The sequence below is a fragment of the Equus przewalskii genome, chromosome 15, assembly GCF_037783145.1.
Source record: "Equus przewalskii isolate Varuska chromosome 15, EquPr2, whole genome shotgun sequence".
NCBI lineage: Eukaryota > Metazoa > Chordata > Mammalia > Perissodactyla > Equidae > Equus > Equus przewalskii.
This window is the reverse complement of record NC_091845.1, coordinates 27,101,821-27,122,960: the sequence shown is the minus strand read 5'-3', so window position 1 is coordinate 27,122,960 and position 21,140 is coordinate 27,101,821. Positions and strand designations below refer to the sequence as shown.

Sequence of the window (21,140 nt, the reverse complement as noted above, 5' to 3'; positions counted from 1 at the left end):
GATGGTAAAATTTGTGGAATGACTTGTAGTTCCCCAAACTTCTTATTTTCAGATGTTTCTATAACTAGCCACATACTCCACCCTTTGTCTACAAACTTCTACACACTTTCCCATCCCCACCCTAACCCTTTTCCTGCCTTGTAAATTTCTTATTCCTCCTTCATGAATTAGCTCAAACTTCATCCCTACTAGGAAATCTCCCTGAAGCTTTGAGCTGCATTTATCTGACTTACCTTATACACATCTTCATTCCGGCACAGATCATACTCCATGGTAATTATCTGTTTATGTATCTGTTGCCTCACTAGTGTATCAGCTCCTTGAAGCACTTATTTATCTTTGTGTTTTGAGGTCTGGCACAGTGTCTGGAGTATAGTAGACACTTAGAAATGTTTACTGAATGGATGAATGCTTAAAGACAGAAAATTAAACAAAAGAACATCTCCTAGTTGAAGTATTCTTTGATGTCAGGATATTTTCTGATCACAGAAAGTGTCTTGGATTAAAACCTTAAATACTTTCATGTGTTGAATTCAAATTACCTATGGAAATCAATACTACAATGAATAAATATTTGCCTTTTAAATGTGAGATGCTAACTCAGTTTTCAAGTGTCTCAGGATAAGCTGAGCTTCCTAAGAGGAACAAGGAATTCTTGCCATGTGGAATACTCTTGCACAATTAACCAGCTATATTGTAAGATTCTAAAACATTTCACTGAAGCTCCTAGCCTTCGTTGTCAATAAACTCAAGATATTTTAAGGGTTGAATCCTGAGTCTATTGTGGTGAAAAATAGAGCCTCTGGTGAATAAGTTTTATCTAGATTACTATCCTTCCAAAAAGAATATCTCTCGCGCTGCTACTTAAGCACACTGTGGTTTGAAACATCTGAACAAGATTATCACAGACAAAAGGATTAAGAATTTACAATGAATTTCGTTCAGTAAGACTTTTTCAATGCACAAATCCCAATATTTAAGCAGCTGATGGCATCCACGAGTTAAGAAACCACCATCAGTGAACAAAATGGACCCCCCAAAAATGCCTTTACAGAGTTTACATTATAGAAGGGAGAGAGATAAACAGGGAAATAGAAGGGATAATAATTCCAAGAAGAGAGAATACTTAATATAAAGGCAAAAATATGTTTGGTGAATTGAAAGAGGTCAGTGTGGCTGGGGCAAAATGAACATTAGATAGCAATATGATCATTAATATTACTCCCTATTGTAAACAGACTTATTGGCCACAATTCTTCATCCCCTTCTCCCAACTAGTATTTTGCAAAGCTGTCTTTACCATGGTCTCACAGAGACAGAGTATATTTCCCTGCCCCATTGATGTTGTGATTGGCAGGTGACTTGCTTTCGTCAAGTGGAAAGTGGGCAGAAGTGATGGCATGTCATTTCCCAGAGGAGACCTTAATGGGCATGGCATGTTCTTGCTTGCCTTTCTGTGCCTCTGTCATCAGCAAGAGAAAGCCTCCTCCAGGTAGATGTGCCCTTCTTCATCCTGAGCTCCATAAAGGACATACATGAAGCAGACCTACTCCAGGCAACTGTAGACACAAGTGCAAGAGTAGATGGTGGTGGTTTTAAGCCACTGAGTTTGGAGGTGCTTTATTATGCAGCTTTATCATGGCAATGGTTAACTGTCACAGTCTTCAATACTAATCTTACACATTATTACTATACCGTTCTTTCAATTTTCATTTTTTTAAACATTATTTTATTATTCATATAATGTACAGTTGCCAAGTTATTGCTGGAAATGGCAGGTTGTTTGTAAATCATAAATAAAACAAACTTGAACCTGGCTATCTATATCTGGAAAGAATAAACCTCATCTGACCAGACTTCTGATGCATTCTAGCCATTTGTTTAGGAGAAGGAAAGCAAAGGCCCTTTCTGTCTTGTCCACCTGTTCTGCACTAGGACATCTGTTCTTCCAGTTCCATCGTTTGAAGTTTTTGCCTTACTAAAAAAATACACAACTCTATAGCTTGTAGTTTATGTTTTGGCATCTCTGTGTGTTAATACCAGTCATTCAATAGATGGGCTATTGTTCAACAAAGTAAAATCGACCAAGCCGAGTGTGAAGTTATTTTTATAAGTAAACCCAATTTATGGCATATTTTCACACGTTGCAGTTCCTAGGCTAAGTTTCCCAAAAAGAGTTCAGGCTTTCATGCATGTGTATCCCAAACTTGAACCTTAAAGGAAAACAAATAGAAAATTAAGCTCATCAGTTGTGGTGAGAAATATTATAGGACTGTCCTCTCTTGAATCTAAATACTACAGATTTTCTCAAAACATATCCGTCATTCAGCAAGTAGTTATTGGGTGTAGGTCCACAAAACATGGCAAGCAATACAAAACTCTTTCTCTTCTCATTCAGTCTCCTAATCCGCTTTGGTTCATGTTCCATGGTTCGATATTCAGACTATGAATGTTGGTATAAATTGGCCACATGAAATTTCTTTCAGAAGATTTAGGAGCCCAGAGAAGCTAAACTTACAAATGCAAAGCTAGAAATACTTTCAGAAAAGAATGTTTTTGAATCATGCAACTCATCCAGTGTCCTGAAATAAAACAACTACCTTCTCTAGGGGGCACTTAGAATGAAAATAAAAAGCTAGAGAAGTGGTACAAGATAGCAGCAAAGAGTGAGGGTAAATAGAAGAGAGAAGAAGAAATGGATTTTATCAAACTTTGACGTGCCACTGAGTATTTCTGCAGCTGATGCCTATTGGAGACAAACGATTAAATGGGCCTCTGTTTTCGTCTGAGATGCTCCTGTCACTAGATTAAAGTCAGTTGAATCAATAAGCATTTTCGAGCACCTGCCATGTGTCAGGCACTGTGCTAGATGCTAGGGATACAACAAGGAACTAGACTCTCTTTCTCTTTCTTTCTCCACGTTTTCTTCTATATTAGCCTCACTGTCTTGGAGTAGGATCCAATGTGCCTGTCTTAGATCTTTAAGCCCAGGGGATAAAACAAGACATGGATCAAGTCTAGATCTAATGTTCAAACCTGAAAATCAAGGAACTGTTCAAAAAAGGAAGAATAGGAGCCAGGTAAGCAAAAACATCAGATGCCCACTACATGGGGCTACTAAGATAAATAACACTTGCTTCCATGTTGCAAATGTCCCCATCTTTAGGTGTCAGTCTGTGACTCCCTTTTGGGCCTGAGGTAAAGGATGGAGAGAGAATGAGTACATTGGACAGTCATCACAATGAAATATCTAAGTCTCACTTCTCTTTTCCTACCTCTGGCCTTTAGAGACCTTGAGTAATAAGTTGTCAAAGATCAGAAAACATTGATAACCTGAGGTAAAGGCTTATCCTTTCTGGGCAGGCATAGACAATCAGCTGGATAGAGAATATCTAGGTCTTGCCCTCTCCGGTCCCGATACAAGAGCCCTTTATTCATATTTGCCAAAGACAGGCTGCTGATACCCATTCTTTGACTGGGGACAATAAAAACTATTGCTTAGTGTGATGACATGCATGTGTTCAGTACTCAGTAAATATCTGTTGAATGAAGGGAAAGCCTCTGTAAAATGGTGAATAAGGCCATGTATGCCAATATTGCTTGAATTACCAAAAATGAGTGGAAGAAAAATGAAATAATTTGGGAACAGTAAAAAATCATCATCCAGAGCAGCAGTTCTCAAAGATTAAGTCCCAAGACTCCTCCATATTCTTAGGAATGATTGAGGACCCAAAGAACTTTTCATCTATGTGGATTATGTCTATGAATATTTAACATATTAGAATTAAAAACTGAGAAATTTATAAAATATAAGAATATGCAAGTACACATTCCATTAGCCATCAGAACAATGGCTGCATCCCACAACATGTAGCTTCTGGAAAGCTCCACTGTACACTTGTGAGAGAATGAGAGTGAAAATGACAAATAACATCTTAGTATTAGTATGAAAATAGTTTTGATTTCATGGCTCCCTGGAAGGGTTTCAGATGTCCTCAGGGGTCTCTGAATCAATTTGAGGAGCTCTGAGCTAGAGTTTTCAGAAATATTAAGTATTTCCATGAAGCTAAACAAAATTAGTGAATATAAAATTACTTGCAAGACTTATTTGTAGCATATGTTCACATGATTAGATCTTGATTTTTAATTATCTGGAGAGGAAGCTGCATTTAGCTTCTGTTCTCTTCCATTTAAGTATTCTGTGAATCAAGAGGAAAAATTATCATAGAAAGGTTTTTTGTTTTTGTTTTGTTTTGTTTGAAATCTTTCCAATGATTAAATACCACTTTCCATTTTAAGACTATTTGACCCTTCTGTGAATAGGTTGGTGTCACTGGCCTCACTAAAAAATTGAGTCTTTCCCACCACATCCTTGCAAGACTATGTATAAAACTGTCTTTCGTTGAGGATTGATCCAAATTGGGGTGATTTATTTGGAGAGAGAAGTTCAAGAGATTGGCATGGATCAGCAGAAAGGGGTTGAGCTGGATGTAATGCAAGGTTGCCTGAGACCACAAACATGTATGTGGACCAGCAGGGGTAAGGGCAGGAAGCCACCTCATCCCTTTTCCTGGGCAGCTTGAAGGACAGAGTCTCTTTCTCAGTGCTAGCCTCACTTCTGTAGGCAAGAGGAAGACAACTCTGGCCTCAAAGGCACCAAGTCATTGCCTAATAACTCTGTTCCAGGGACAGTGTGGGGTGGCCTTGAAGCTGTCTAGGTTAATTTCCACCCAAACTAAATATGCAGGAAAGCCACTTCCCTTGAGCTAATTTTCCAAATAATCATTTTGCTGAACAATAGATTTTTCTCTTCTAAAATATTTCTGATATATTAGCTGCACTGGGCCAAGCCCTCTACCACAATCTAACACACACACACACACGCACATACACACACACACATGCATGCACACTTTCACCTACATTCTTACCAGCCTTTAAATTGGGGAGCAACATCAACCTCAGACACGGTGGCAAAACAGCTGAGCTAAAATCTCCTTGACAGTTTCAGGTTAATTGATTATTTGGCAAATTGATTTTTCAGCCAATTAATTTTGAACAGTCTAGTTTCTCATGTATCAACCACTCTGAAAATCCGCACGGCTTTCCCCCCACCCCCCGCAGGAATACAGAGAACTGACTTAGATAAGCCCCCGAGAATAGCCGAGGAAACATCCAGTCTGTCGGAGAAGAACAGAGCATGCGTGCAGGAGAAACAGAAGAATACTCTGCTGTGCAACAGGAATCTCTCTGGACGGACCAGTTGTATCCAACTAGAATGGGGGAGGGAAGGAAGCCATCTCGTTCCTTTTGAGAATATGCTCAGCCTCAGTCTCATCATGGTGTAGAACAGAGATCATAGTGATGATACCTCTAGGGGCTCTGGTAAAGGGTAAAGGAAATATGGCATATGAAGCATATAGCGCAATGTCTGGCACCAAGGCAGGGCTCAATACCTACCAGCTATTACTATTACTGTTATCATTACTAATGACAGAAGTTACTATGGCAATCCTGTTTCCATTTTTCTAAAAGAAAACAGTTCCTCAGCTTACTTTCTCACCTCCAGGCCTGGAGCCCTCCTCCACTCCCTCCCCCAACTCAGCCACTGTACCTTCTTTACCTTCCAGACTTCACTTAAACACCACCTCCCCCAGGACGCCTTCTCTGGTCCCCTAGATTAGCTTAGGACCCCTATTTATCCCTGGTCTTAACCCTCATTGCCACTTATTGAAATAGACCGTTCAGTTGTCTGCCTTGTCTTAGGACAAAGCCTGAGAGCAGAAACCATCTCCGTATTGTTTACTCTGATATCCATAAGCCCTAGTGCAGGGTTCGACATGTAAGACGTGGATGAGTGAATCCACGAATGAGTGAGGCATAGGAGGGGAACGTGGTTCCTAAGCCTGGTCCTGACATTGGGGCAAAGCCAGCTGTGCAGGTGTGACTTAGAGACCCAGGGTCTTTGGGAAAGGCCTGAGTGAGAAGGCCTGGGAGGGGAGGGCTCTTTACTGAGCTTTCCTAGTAGGTCCCAGAAGTCCAAGAGGTGGCTTCCATTTTTTTTTTTTTTAAGATTTTATTTTTTTCCTTTTTCTCCCCAAAACCCCCCGATACATAGTTGTGGGTCCTTCTAGTTGTGGCATGTGGGACGCTGCCTCAGCGTGGTTTGATGAGCAGTGCCATGTCCTCGCCCAGGATTCGAACCAATGAAACACTGGGCCACCTGCAGCAGAGCACGGGAACTTAACCACTCGGCCATGGGTCTCAGGCCAGCCCCTGGCTTCCATTTTTTGACTCCTCGTCCTGTGGCCCTTCCAGCCTCCAGGATGGCCTCTCTGGGCCCCTAGAGTCTCTTCCTCATAGGAATTGCAGAGTAGTGGAAAGTCCTCTGATCTGGGAGCAGAAAGCTTGAGTTGTGATTCTCTCACTGTGTGACTTTGACCAAGTGCCTTCACCTCTCTGAGTGTTGGTTTCCTCTGTCAGAACCAGTGAGGTATCTCTTTCTATAATTTTATGAGGCAAGAGCTGGGTCAGCTTCCAGACAAATACCTGGTCTAAGAGTTTAATGAGATCTGCCCTTTGTCTTTCTGTCTTTCCTTCCTCCCTCCCTCCCTTCCTTCCTTTTTCATTGAACAAATATGTATTAGGTATTTACTATGAACTAGATTTGACCTGGTGCTCAGTTAATAGAGAGGTAGACAGAATAAACAGGATCCCTGCCTTCCTGTTACTTATAGTCTGGTGGGAAAGACAGGCAAAACACAGGTTCACAAATGGGATGACTTCAGACAGTCAGGCAATAAGAGTGATAAATAGAATTAATGAAATTAAAGCAATAAAATGGGATAATGTGATAGAGAGTGGCCAGGGGTGGGATGCACCCTTCAGATTAGGTGGGCAAGGGAGGCCTCTCAGAGGTGATGACGTTTGAGTTGAGACCTGAAAGAAGAGATGAAGCGGACCATGGAGAATATGGAGGCGGGTTCAGAGGCTCCGGGGGCAGGGGCTAGTTGTGTTCTAGGAAGAGAAAGGAGCAAGTGGGACTGATGACAGCAAACAGTGGGCAAGATCCAGGTGATGTTGGTCCGTGAGGGCCTTGGTAAGGGGTCTGGATATAGCCCCAGGTCCAAGGGGAAGCGCTGGAGGAGAGTTTTATGCAGGGGAGAGACATGCTCTGATTTATGTTTTTAAGAGATTTCTGGTTGCCGTGCGGAAAATGAATTCTTACATGTCATGTTCCAAATGCAACTTTAAAATAGTTTGATTAATCCCTGGCTGCTGGCTAAGCATCAGGAACATGAGTGACAGTGTATTTGCTGACAATAAAGGGCACTTTTTCCATCTCAAGCTGATAAATATGTTGAACAAACTATTCCAAGTTAACGAAAATGAATGTTTCCTTGTGTCTTAGACGCTTTTTTTTCCAAAGAAGATTTGTGTATTTGTGGTGATATTAACAACTGAAGAATTGGCAATTTACAATTCCATAGCCACTTGACAGGGCAATAGCTTTTCATTGGTTTTGTTCTATATGTATAACCGATTACTGCTTATATCATTATAATCTGGCAGATATATTGAATTTCCTACCCAGCAAGACTTTTGTTAGGTTTCGTATCCCGAACATTCAGTGAGGCCAGTTATTATATGAAGAATGAAATGCCAGCAAGCAACAACAGAAAATAACCAAAAAAGATACTTGAAGACGTGGCTTTTTGACAGAGCAATATTGTAATAGAACATGCCGTGTTTTAAGGTCTTTAAAATCTACTTTTTATAAACATTTGGATTTTTAAAATCAACTTTAGTAATTAGACTTACACCTTGAATTTTGAACTTGGGAAGCTGTTTGCAATTCACCCAATAATAGTAACTGTAATTTCCCCTTACATGCAAGCACTACGATAAATGTGATGCATTCCTCATTTCATAATGTGGGTGGGCCCCGTTCAATCAGTTGAAGATCTGATGAACAAAAACTGAGGTTTCCTGTAAAAGAAGGAATTCTGTCTTCAGACTGAGACGTAGAAATTCTGGTTTTCCAGGCTTTGGACCCAAGACTATAACATCATTTCTTACCTGAATCTCCAGCCTACTGGCTGGCCCTATGCATTTCAGATTTGCCAGCCCCCACAATCACGTGGGCCAATTCCTTAAAATAAATTCCTTAAAATACATATCCTTTAGCTCTGTTTCTCTGAAGAACCCTGACTAATACACACCTTTACCCAGCAGTTCTGCTTCTAGAAATTTATCCAAAGAAAGTTGTCATAGAAATATCTAAAGATACATGTTCAAGGCATTGTTTTAACAGTTAAAGATTGGAAACAATCAAAATGTCCACCATTAGGGGACCATTTAGGATCATTGTGCAACCTGCACTGTGCAGCTATGCAGAACATGCCACACAATACGACGATTCATGTATCTGTAGGATATTATATTACTGTTAGAAAGAATAAGGTAGATCTTCCTAAAAAAATAAGATGTGTATTGGTCATATTATTAGGTAATAAGCAGCAGATTAAAAACCCTGTTTGACTTCCAGTTTTTAAATTGTTAATATTGAGGATGCTATTATGAGGAACTTTTCATTTTCCTCCTTTAAACATTTCCCTATTGATTGAACTTTTGCAGATAGCATATTTTGACTGAATTAATGAATCAAATCAATTCGACCTAAATTCTAAACAAAAGTTGAGCTCGGACAGATTTCTGCTGCCCTCTCCCGTGCCACCTGTGTGTGCTTTTAAATGTTATAAATATCTTTTAGTCAAATCTCCTAAATTGTTTACTCATGAAGCATTTCTATACCAACCAAGTAAAATGGACAGATAGGTACGTATTCAAGCTAAAAAAAAGAGCTCTGGAGCTGTTTGTGTTTCGTAATTCACTGGAGTCCAGTACACAGTTCAGAGAGACAAACAGGAGAGGAAAAAAGAATTTTCCTTGAAATACACCCATAACGACCTCATTATCTGTTTTACTTTGACACTGTAGAGGCAGTCTGAGTTCTCTATGACTCAAATTCTATTTGTAGAAACTAAAATTAATAACTCATAGCTTAATGAGAATGGAAATGCCTCCTTGCAAGCCATTATAGGGGTTTTATAGAGTTTTTCTTCTCTCAGTCCCACTCCAGGCCATGCCCTGGCTGCCACCGACTCATTCCTTTTTAATCACTTTGGAGTCTGCCTTTTATCTTGAGATATTTCTCTATACAAACACAGACTTGGGGAGGGGGGATGAAATTTGAAAAGATCCTTCCAGCATAATGCACTTTTGATAAATTAGATAAAAATCTCTCTGGCCCATGGAGATGAAGGCCACATGAAGACAGTCATTTTGCAGCCTTACCCTCATGTGAACAGGCACAATGAATTGTGTAGAACAGAGTATTGTCTGCAGTATCCTTGATTGCATTTTCCAATGTCTAGCTCAGTTCCCTCTGCTCAGTATTTATTATCACTCTCCTTAAAGAAAATTATCTTCTCTAATGGTAAAGTGGGGAACACAAGAAGTAATGGAAAGTTCCTCCTATGGAGAGAATAAACTTTAATACAGTTAATGCATTATCGTATCAGGAAGAAATGCTTCTACTGTTTAAGAGCAGAAGTACAGCATTTAGCCTTTCATTTCGTTTTATTTTTTTCTTTTAAGAACATATTTTTAGTGAATACATGCTGTTGTTGCGAGAGAGAAAGCTGGTTTTGATTCAACCAAGGTGAGGACAAAAATGTCTGGAAAATGATTCTGGCTGCCTCAACAATGCCATTTACCTGAAGATGAGGAAGCCGAAGCGCAGCTCTTTGTCCCGCAGATGGGCGTGCAGGTGTGATTTCCAAGTCCACTGACTTCCTGGAAGGAAACAGCACCACTGGAATCCCCCAGGTGCTCCTGGAAGGATGTTCGTGATCAGAGTTGTTTATATTTCTGCTTGCCTTGACGTTCGATGAAGCCTAGCAGTGACCCTTTTGGTCCACAGAGGCATCCCAGGTATAACGATTCTTGTCCGCTTCCAGTCAATGAGTCCTGCAACTCAGACAAACTCTCTCCATCCTCCTTTGCAAGCTGAAGACTTCAAACTTGTTTCCACCTTTAGCAACCTGAGTCCAATTACTGGAGCCATCTCTCGGTTTCCGCTTTGTCCCTATTTTCTGCTTTTTCCACCCCAAATAGATCCTATACCTGAGACTCTGTGAAGTCAGGCTCTCCCCAGATTCTGACTATAGCATCAAAATATGCCTTATGAGGTGCTGGTGGCAAAGGAAATAATCTTGCTCTAATTAATGTGTGAGTCTTGACAACCAGTTTGAAATGACCCATGAGCCAGGGGAGGAGTGGAACAAATGGTCACAGACCCCATACATTCATCCTGCAGTCACTCTCCTGTTGAAAAACCACTGAAAGTGGCAAGAGAGAGAGAGCCAGCTGCAAGAAGGCCATCAGAAAAGCCAGCGATGGTGTAAGAACTCAGTACATATGTGCTGGGTAAAAATGACAGCATTATATTCTTTTCATATGGGACGCTGAAAGTAAGTGCTTTGGAGTCAGGTAGATGGCATTTCAAGGCTCTTCAACAAGTCGCTTAACTACTCTGCTCCTCAGTTTCCTCATCTAAAACGAGGGTAATAATACCCACTTCATCAAGTTTGAAAGTTTAAGTGAGGTAATATGTGAAAGCGTTTGGGATGGCGCCTGCCCTCGGATGTACTCAATGAACATCAATTTGTGATCAGCACCCAGTAGCAGTAGAAGTGGAATCACTATCATTGTCCTAAAGAGCATCACCAAATGCCATGTGTCAGGCACAGTGAGAAACCCGGGGAAAGGACAACGGCAGGGGCTTGTCCTTTTCAACCTCCTCGATAATCGCCACTCGCATTCCTCACAACTCATTGCCTTCCCATCTTAGCTTCTCTAATGACCGCACACGGGGTTCAGTACATCCCTATGGAATGAATGAAAGACTTGAGCATAATGGAAAATTCAATGGTTTGGAAAACTTAGAAGTGGAAATTGGGTCATAAGTAAAAAACCTTAGAGCTGGGTACCAGAAATTCTGAGTTCTAAGTTTGCCTCTTCTCTGTGCCACCTGGGTGACCTCTGATGATTCTTTCAAGATGATTGAGCTCCAACGTCCTCATCTGTAAAATAGGGAAGGCTGCTGGGGAGAAAAACTGAGATGTAGTGTGTGAAAGTGTTTGTAAACTCTCAGGATTTTGTAGTGATTTATGCTGTGAATCATATAGGCTGAGCAAGTGGGGATATGTGTGAGTGTGTAAATGCATACACAAACACACTTGTTATACATAGACACACATATGGCTAGCAAAAGAAAAGTCGATCTAAAACCAGACGAATGCCAATATTTCATATTGGAAAGAGAGAGAAAAGTGGAGCAAGAGGATTAAAGTCTCTATCAACTACTAAAAAGGATTGAAACGGGCTATAGAAAATGATCAAGTAAAGAGAACACGTGCTCAGCACCACAATCTGCCAGTTGTTCTCTGATCTCCCCACGGCCACTTTAACTCCGGCTACCAGAAATTCAGTGACAGCAGCTTGCTCCCAAACACCCTTAATACTTCCCACAATTGCTCCTGGGCAGGATCACCACCCTTGGGACATGTCATTACTGTCTTGCATTGAGCCACCCCCAGATGTATTGTTAGGAGCTTTCGTACTATTTTTTTCCATACCTACAGACAGATGCTGTGGATTATTTCCAAAGTCTTATTACCAGATGCCCATAATGGTATAGCGCTCCCTAAAGATGGACTGAGCTGTCCTTTAAAGAACCACGCCAGCTGTGATGATCACAATTTCAGTACCTGAGGCAGTCGGGTTCATTTGCCCTCTACTTGCTTCTGAGGCAAATGTTAGAAAAACTCAGGACAAAATTTGGAAACTAGGAAATTTTTAATGACTTCTTATTGGTTGGTCTACAGGGAGTCAGCTCTGTCATTGCTGAGTAGCTTGTGCAATGCCTAATTCACCTACTTCAAGGTGGAAGCAGAACGAATGTTGGCTTAGAATCCTATTCAGTATAAACTACCAGTCTATCATTAGATTAGATGGCATGGAAAGCTGGCATGGTTGTTTTTATAGAAACATTCGGCTGGAAATCTAAGGATGCTATAACTTTTGAAGCAGAGAGGCAGAAATGTGCAGTAGCTACTAGCATAGACTCCTCCTAATCTGCTTGCATTCGAGACTAATCTCTGCCCTCCACTAGCCACATGACCTCAGGCCAGCTCACTACGAGCCTCAATTTCCTCATCTGTAAAATGGTGATAGCAATAGTACCTACCTAAGAAAGTTGCTATGAGCATTGAGACATGAGTTGGTGAAGAACCCAGTACAATGCCTAGAGGTTGAAAAATGTTGGTGGTTATTCTCAAAAATATTTTTGTTAATAAAGCAATACCAGCTTGCTTAATATTTTTCCAGACCCTACAGACAGAACTAAAAACTGTGGATGCCCAGCAGTTCCTTTCGTTTAATTGAAGCAGCAGTGAAATGCTTAAAAGACTGTGTTTAAGCATCGGTAAAATTTTTTTTTTTTTAAAAAACTAACATGGAGGCTTTTCGTTGATGGACACAACACAGTAAGACCAATGAAATTCAATTACCTCTTGATGGAGTCAGGCCAGCCAAGAAGGGAATTATACATTTGAAATCAACAAATTAGATTTGGTCCCTTTTGCAGGCTCAGCAGTTGCTGCCTGACTAATTCTTCAGCAGATCAGAGGTGGTCCCATCGGCTTCCAGATTCTGTCAACTGACGCGCTCTATCATTATAGAACAGTTTTTTCCTTGTTTAGGTTCTAAATGAATGATATTTGCTTCCAGAGTTATTACAGCTGCAAAGCACATGCTGACTATAAAATCTTCCCTCCAAAATAAAACATAAATATGTATTTATGCATATATATGTAACTGTTGCTTAAAGGAACCTTTCTGTTACATATACATGTTTAGCAATCTATACCATCATATAGCATTCAAAATGTTCAGTGATATGAGTTATTATGCTTAGACTATTTTCAGCTGACATGTTCCTTTATAAATGATCCCTTCTCCCTCCCCCAGAACAGGCACTAGCTTAGAGCTTCATTCCCATTTCCCCTCTTTCTCCTGATTTCACCCCAGTGTGCCTGGTGGACTAAATACCAAGCTGTAGATCATTGGCATTAATAAGCACGGCAGATTTGTTAGTGATTTTTTTTTTGCCTTGTGCAGATAAGCACAATTAACATTTACTGTAAATCAACACAATAAGTTAGCAATGGGGAAAATGTTGATACTCAGCTGATTGCATAGAAGAAAACCAATTATTTCAGTCTCCTCCTCGCTGCTGCCCCCACTGCACACAAGATTGCAGGCCCAATCTGTGCGTGTCAGCCAAGGGAGCCAGCAGTTGGAAGAAATGCTGATCCTGGCACCCGGAAAGCAAGTGTGCACATCTCTAAATAGTTGCGGCAGGCGACGTGGCCTTGCCTGTTCTTTTTGTTTTATGTGTTATTATAAGAAAATCTTTACCATCTTTGTCTTAAGATAAAGACCCACATCTATAACGTGTCCCACGAGACTCTGCCGTGAAGGCCCCTGGCTACTGCTCCATCTCGTCCTGTACCACTCACCCCCTTTCCTGCCGTATCCCAGTTTCTAAGCCATATTTCATCTCCTCCCATGTGCTATGCTCCTTCCTAAGCAAGATCTTGGTACATGCTCTTCCCTACCCATATTTTAACAGCTTTATTGAGATATAATTTACATCCCATATCATTCATTCATTTAAAAATGTACAGTTCGGTGGCTTTTAGTATATTCGCAAAGTTGTGTATCTGTCACCACAGTCGAGTCTAGAACATTTTCATTATCCCCAAAAGAATTCCTGTACCACTTAGCCATCATCCCCTCCCCGACCCTAGGCAAACACCAACCTACTTTTTGTCTCCATAAATTTGCCTATTCTGAACATTTCATATACATGGAATCATACAATGTGTGGCCTTTTGTGTCTGGCTTCTTTCACTTAGCATAATGTTTTCAAGGTTGATCCATTTTGTAGCATGGATCAATACTTCATTCCTTCTCGTTGACAAATACTATTCCATCCTATGGATATACCACATTTTGTCCATCCATTTATCCATTCATCAGCTAACAGATGTTTGCGTTGTTTCCACTTTTTGGCTATTATTAATAATGCTGCTATAAATATTCTTATACAAGATTTTATGCTGACAAATGTTATCTTTTTTCTTGGCTACATATCTAAGAGTAGAATTGCTGGATCGTATGATAACTCTATGTTTAACATTTGAAGAACTGCCAGAGTATTTTCCAAAGTGACTGTACCATTTTACACTTCCACCAGCAATGTAAGAAAGTTCCAATTTCTCTAATTGGAATTTATTATTCCAACCTTATCTTGTTATTCCAATCCAATCTTGCCAACACTTGTTATTCCTGTCCTATAATCTTTTTGATCATAGCCATCCTAGTGGGTGTGAAGTAGTATTCCATTGAGCTTTCTTCCTTAGCTTATGATCTGGATACTTTCCACCCATTTTTCAAGCTGCAGTTTAAAAATCACTTCCATAGGACATCTTAGTTTTCCCACCCCACCCCCAGACTAGACTAGGGCTCCTCTCAGAAAAATTCTCTTTTCCCTCTAACCTTGAGGTTCCGCATGACAGGAACCATCTCTTCTCATCTTTGTTCCCCACTCTATCCTCAGCATCCAGCCATTGTGTGAGCTACAGACTTGCTTGTTAAGAATATTCTGAATGGATATTACAAAATAATGAGGAAAAAGTGTACATTTGATGAAAATCACCTGTGTCAGAATAATTGGCATGATTACTTTTTAAATCCATTTCATTTTTCAGTGTTCCCACAGACCAAACTATTGGGAGATGTTTTAACATCTCTGGCAAGGGGAGGAGTATATCTACAATATAAGCTTGATGAATGCTTCTGTTTTCCTGAATTTTACTGAAGCTGTACATCTTTCTGGTTGATAAGAAATGAGATGAGCCTCAGTCTACACAAGCAAAATCAAGTGGACTGTGTAAACAGTTCTCTCTTAAGCAGTAAATGAAGCAGAATAGGTTTCTGAGAAATGAGCAACTCAGTGGGACTGCCCTTTCCCGCCTTGGCTGTCAACTAGGCTGCACTCCTAGAGTTGTCGAGTCAGTAGGTCCGGGACAAGGCCCTGGAATATACATTCTTAACAAAGCCTCTAGTAATTTTGATGCTAATGGTCCATGGGCTTCACTTTGAGAAAACATCTATCCTAGTTAATATTCTCATTATTTAACAGAACAGGTTAATGGAAAAGTTAAAAAATCAAGCTCTGGAGTCAGACACAGATTTAAATCCTAGGCCCAATTTACTAGCAACGTGGCTTAAGACAAATTACTTAATCTTTCTAAGCCTATTTCCTCATCTGTTAAGGGGGAGGGGGAAATAAAATACCTACATTATAGGGTTGCTATGGGCATTAGATTAAATGTTGCAAATAAAACACAATGTCGGGCACATAAGAAATACTCCAATGTGTTAGCTGCTATTGCTATTATTAATTTATCATTATATTATTATGTACATTGTAAGGGAATGTGCACAACAAATCTGTTTTAAAGAGATCAAGTTTTGCTTAAGAACGATACTTCTTAAGCATAAGTTGAGAATTTACCAAGTTCATCAATGGCTTTATCATCACTGTTACTTCTGTAGATAATTTCCAAGTGATACTTTACTGATGTCACTAAGCCTAATACCTAATACCACGTCTTTTACAAGTGCCTCCCTAATACTCCAGGAATAATTTAGTCCTTTGTGAAGCAGCAGAATTTTGGCTCTTCTGTTGAATTACGGTTCATGACCTAGTTCACAACCTGAACTGTTGTACTGGATCTGACACAACTTCTATAGGTGTTATTCACTGAGCAGAAAGTATTGCCCCCTAAAATTTTATTTTTCTCTGTGAAGTAACATAGTGAGCCTGGATGGTGTCCTGATAGAACTTGTGCTCTAAAATAGAAGTTCTAAAAGTTAAGTCAAATTAGGATCTATCAGTCATCTTACAGAATCAAGAATGTTCTTTCACTTATCCAAGTCCTATTTCCTGAGTGCCTAACAGTGTCAGGCGTTCAGGATATAGAGAGAAGAAGACGATCAAGATCCCCATGATGTGGGGCCGGCCTGGTGGCATGGTGGTTAAGTTTGCATTTTCTGCTTCGGTGGCCCGGGGTTCACTGTTTTGGATCCTGGGTGCAGACACGGCACCACTTGGCAAACCATGCTGTGGTAGGCTTCCCACATATAAAGCAGAGGAAGATGGGCACGGATGTTAGCTCAGGGCCAGTCTTCCTCAGCAAAAAGAGGAGGATTGGCGGCAGTTAGCTCAGGGCTAATCTTCCTAAAAAAAAAAAAAAATCCCCATGATCATGGAGGGGATGGTGGAAACAAAAAAACAAGGAATCAAATCTATTACCAAGACAGGTTTGGCTGGTGATGAGTGCTTTGAAGGACATTAAACAGGGTGATGTGATGAAATGTCTAAGGGAAAGGAGCTACTTTAGATTAATGGTCAGGAAAAGGCTCTCCTAAGAGATGATGTCTTAGGGGACACCTGAATGCCGAGAAGGAGCCAGCCATGGGAAATGCCAGGGGACAAGGTGATTTAGGAAAAGGGAACAGTCAATGAAAAGACTCTAAGCCAGGATTGTGATATAAGGACCTAATGTAAGACCTGGTGGGTCAACGTTAAGGAGTTAAGAGTTTGAGTCTAAGTACGGTGAGAAAGCATTGGAGAATTTAAGCAGGAGGATGTCAGAAGCTATTCATCATCATTTCAAGTTCGCTTTCTTCATCCCTCCTCCCCTCTCTCGAGAGTGACTAGCTATTGTGAAACCCAATGGAATGATGTTTAACTGCAATATTTGCTTCCACATTTCCAGCTATAATCTCTGTAATTTCCGTAATGAACTCGTCACAAAGGCATGCCATAACACTGCGGAATCTCATCTCACTTTGCTTTAGAACATGTAGACATAGCATTTTAAAGAGTCTCCTTAAATCTGGCCCTTTAGGTTGCACCAGGTGACATTCGAGGTGCCCACCTGCGAGGGGAAGGAGCGGCAGAAGCTGGCACTGATTGGCGACTCCTCATCTTCAGCAGAGTTCTTTGTCACCGTCGCCGTCTTCGCCTTCCTCTACTCCTTGGCTGCCACTGTCGTTTACATTTTCTTCCAGAACAAGTATCGGGAAAACAACCGGGGTCCACTCATTGTAAGTGGTTTGCATTTTGAAATAACTTTTACTGTCCCTTCTCGTTTCTTTTTCCAGTGTTTGAAGGGCTTTGGAGGTACCCGAGCCCTCAAGGCAGGTATTTCAAAGGAAGTCACATTGTTTTTCATCCAGATCTCTTGGATCTAAAACAAAAATGTAATGTCTGTCATTCTTTTGTACCTCTGCATTGGAAAAGTATCATGAACTTGCTAGTAACCCCTCTGAAATAAATGGTTGGAAGAGCCATGAGATCAAGGAAAGAGTAGTGAGGGTTGCTGCAGATTTACTTATAATTCCAGCGTTATGGAGTTAGTCAACCAATTTTCTCACTGGTTATTTAGATAGTATGACTTGTTCTTATTTGAAATGCATTATCCCCTTAGTATATGATAAGTTGGGCATAGACCAGTTTAGTTTGAAGATGGAGTTCTCCATCGCTCTCTCTCTCTTCCCACCACCAACCTTCCTCCCACTTTCTTTTTCCTTATACAGTGGTTCAAGGACTCACGTGGGTAAAACCAACAAAGCCCAGCATATCCCAATAGTGACACACATACACCTAGGGAGGCCCAACAACTCTCAAGGGGTACAGGGATGTGGGTAATTTTAAGGTAATAGATTTTAAATTTCTCAACCTTCACTTGTACATTTGCCTAAAATGTATCTTACTGACAATGCCCTACATCTGAAAATATTTTGCTGTCTTTTTTCTCAATCATGTACTCCCATTTTATAAAAGAAAAGCATCCTTTTTTTCCATCCCAAATATTACACAGTACATGGTAGCATGCAAAACTTTTGAGGTGCTAAAAAAAGGGACTATTGGAAATGTTGGTGTTGGTAGACGAAAATGAGTGATTCTAATACCTGGATAATGTACTATTTGCATATAAGGAAGTTTCCAATTTCTTTCTTTCAATAAAATGGCAAGTCCTAATCTACTTGTCAGGTGATAGACCATTAAAAAATAATTTTTGATGACAGATCATTATGTCATCTGGGGCATATAACTCAGAAAGAATTCAAAGAAATTAATGACATTGCTGTAACAAAACTCCATCCATTCTCCTCTACTCATTTATGCGAACAAGCTTTCTCAACACATCTATAAAATGAAAAATGGGAATAGAATTTATGCTGAATCACGTCTCATTCTAGAAATAAATAATATTTGTCCCCCAAAATATATAAACTCATTGAAGGAAAAAACAGCCCAATACATTTCTAGTAAAAATTTTACTGTTTAAATTTAATAAATATTAAAATTTATAATACGTTTGTATTGTTTTGGACAATTGTGCATTAATATTTGTAATGATTATAACCCAAAAGAAATTTTTGATACTTAAAGTGCTAGGGTCATGGGTAATTCAAAAGTAATTTAAATTTATATATGTATTTTTGTTGCAAAGAAATATAATAGGATGATTGATAAAATGCTTTCCAGTGTTAAAATATTATATTAGGCTATAATTCTGTGAAGGAAATCTGGAAATACAAGTTCAAAGAGAACAAAAAGACGATGTAAAATTTCCAACTGTTAAACAAGAACTTTTTTATTAGTTTTTTAAATGGAAAATAGAGAGTGTCAAATAACTATTCCATTGGACTCATTTAAAAACGGATACCATGGGTCTGTTTTAAAATATCAATACTTACACCAGAAATTATATTCTTTGCAACAATTTAGATTTTTTTTTTTGATGAGGAAGATTGGCCCTGAGCTAACATCTGTTGCCAATCTCCCTTTTTTTCTGGAGGAAGATTGCCGCTGAGTTAACATCTGTGCCAGTGTTCCTCTATTTTATGTGGGACGCCACCATAGCATGGGTTGATGAATGGTACTAGGTCTCAGCCAGGATCTGAACCAGCCAACCCCGAGCCACTGAAGCAGAGGGCACCAGCTTAACCACTGCATCACTGGCCCAGCTCCCAATTTAGACTTTTAATAAAAACAAAATTAGATGTCAAATTTATAGAGGTAGGAACACAGTTTTTCAAAATTCTTTTAGGGAGTATGTGAGTAAAATAAATTTTACACATCTTTAATCTAATCTCTATATTATAGAGACCTGAAGCTTAAAATAAACACATTTTGAAGGGTAACAGGGAGAACTCTCTGCAGAACTTTTTGATTTAGTTTGAAGGGACAGGGAAAATTCACATTTGTAGCACTTTAATATATTATCTTGGGAAAAGAAGAGTAATGGAGCAGAACTCAAACATTTGAACGGGCATCTTTTTTTTCCTCTCAAATTGGAGGTAGGAGTGTTAATAGTTTTAGGATATCTTTAACAGAGTCTCCTATACAGATAGATATGCAGAAGACACTGCTATACATATGTATATATTATATATATATACCATAAAACCAACATGCACACATCCATTCCTGAATACATGAAGATATGACCACAGAATTCAAAAGTCTGAGGAACTATCCTCACTTCTAGAGAGAAGTTGACTCAGCTAGTTTGCCCATAAAATGGGAAAAGATCTCTTTTGTTATATAAAACTACATTCTCCTCATATGACATAATCTTGCGAAGGCATGCTACTTCATCTCTGTGTCAGTAGTCTTTCCCATCAAGCAGGATATAATGATATCCTGAATTGTGTATTACACTGGGTAGGTTTTGTTTTATTACATTGTGGATGAAGAGGAGGGGCAGGGGAGATCATTCTAGTAATAAAAAAGGAAAGGCGCCTAGATGAAACTTCTGTGATATTAAACAACTGATGTGTTCATTACTTAGGAGATAAAAGTTAATTTAAAAATGAGCCTGAGTCCTAGGAGTCACAGAGGCAGAATGAATGTGGGGGATCAGCATGATGCCATTGCAGCTGCCAACGGCAAACCTTAACAGTTCTGACCCTACCAAGATGAGGCCATGATTGGGGGAGGAAGGGAGGGCTGTTATACCCACCTTTAATTGTGAGTCAGCAGGTTAAAGCAAATACACAGTGTGAGCAAGATCTCAAGAAGGTGGTTCAGGGGCCGGCCTGGTGGTGCAGTGGTTAAGTTCGCACATCCCGCTTCTCAGCGGCCCGGGGTTTGCCGGTTCGGATCCCAGGTGCAGACATGGCACCCTTTGGCACACCATGCTGTGGTAGGCATCCCACATATAAAGTAGAGGAGGATGGACACAGATCAGGGCCGGGCTTCCTCAGCAAAAAAGAGGAGGACCGGCAGTAGTTAGCTCAGGGCTAATCTTCCTCAAAAAAAAAAAAAAAAAAAGAAGGTGGTTCACATCTAAGAAAACTTTCATATGCTGTGTTAAATCTACTTGTTTTAAGCCAGTTCTATTTATTCAGAGAGATAGCTACTGATCATTACTTGGGCATCTCTGTTCTTGTTACCATCTCTTCTTTTTCATTCTTGTTGCTTTGTTTTTAACAAAACACATTTTTTTCTTTATTCTGTAATTCAGGATTCTCCAAGTCAAAAAAACTTTTAGTCTGAAATAACAAGCTTAGTATATTGCGCTGACATGAACTAATTTAAGCAGTTTAAAGAAATCAGGTATCCCTCTAAGCTAGTTCACATCCAAAAATTAACAATTTCCCATCTTGCTCTGTAATCCGCTAGGGCATGACGTTACACATCATGCATAAATAAGATCAATGGTAGGAAAGTGATGAGGATGGTAATGGTGTCTATAATAACAACAGTAATGGTAACTGGTATTGATTGAGTTTCTACTAGGTGTCAAGCTGGTTTAACACTTACAACAACGCCAGCTTATATTATTATTCACATTTACTGATGAGGAAAGGGACGCTCAGAGAGGTTGCCCAACTCTCCCAGGTCACATCACTCATAGTCAGAGGGT

At 39.9% G+C, this 21,140-nt stretch overlaps 1 protein-coding gene across 2 annotated transcripts in view; it reads left to right on the top strand.

Moving 5' to 3' along the window:
* The window catches only part of SYNPR (synaptoporin), a 295,957-nt gene that overhangs the window by 235,182 nt on the left and 39,635 nt on the right, over window positions 1-21,140 (top strand). For both annotated transcript variants that reach the window (XM_070576924.1, XM_008532432.2), the window contains one exon: window positions 17,109-17,307. In XM_070576924.1, coding sequence (XP_070433025.1) covers window positions 17,109-17,307 — 199 coding nt within the window. The remainder of the gene's footprint in view (window positions 1-17,108; window positions 17,308-21,140) is intronic.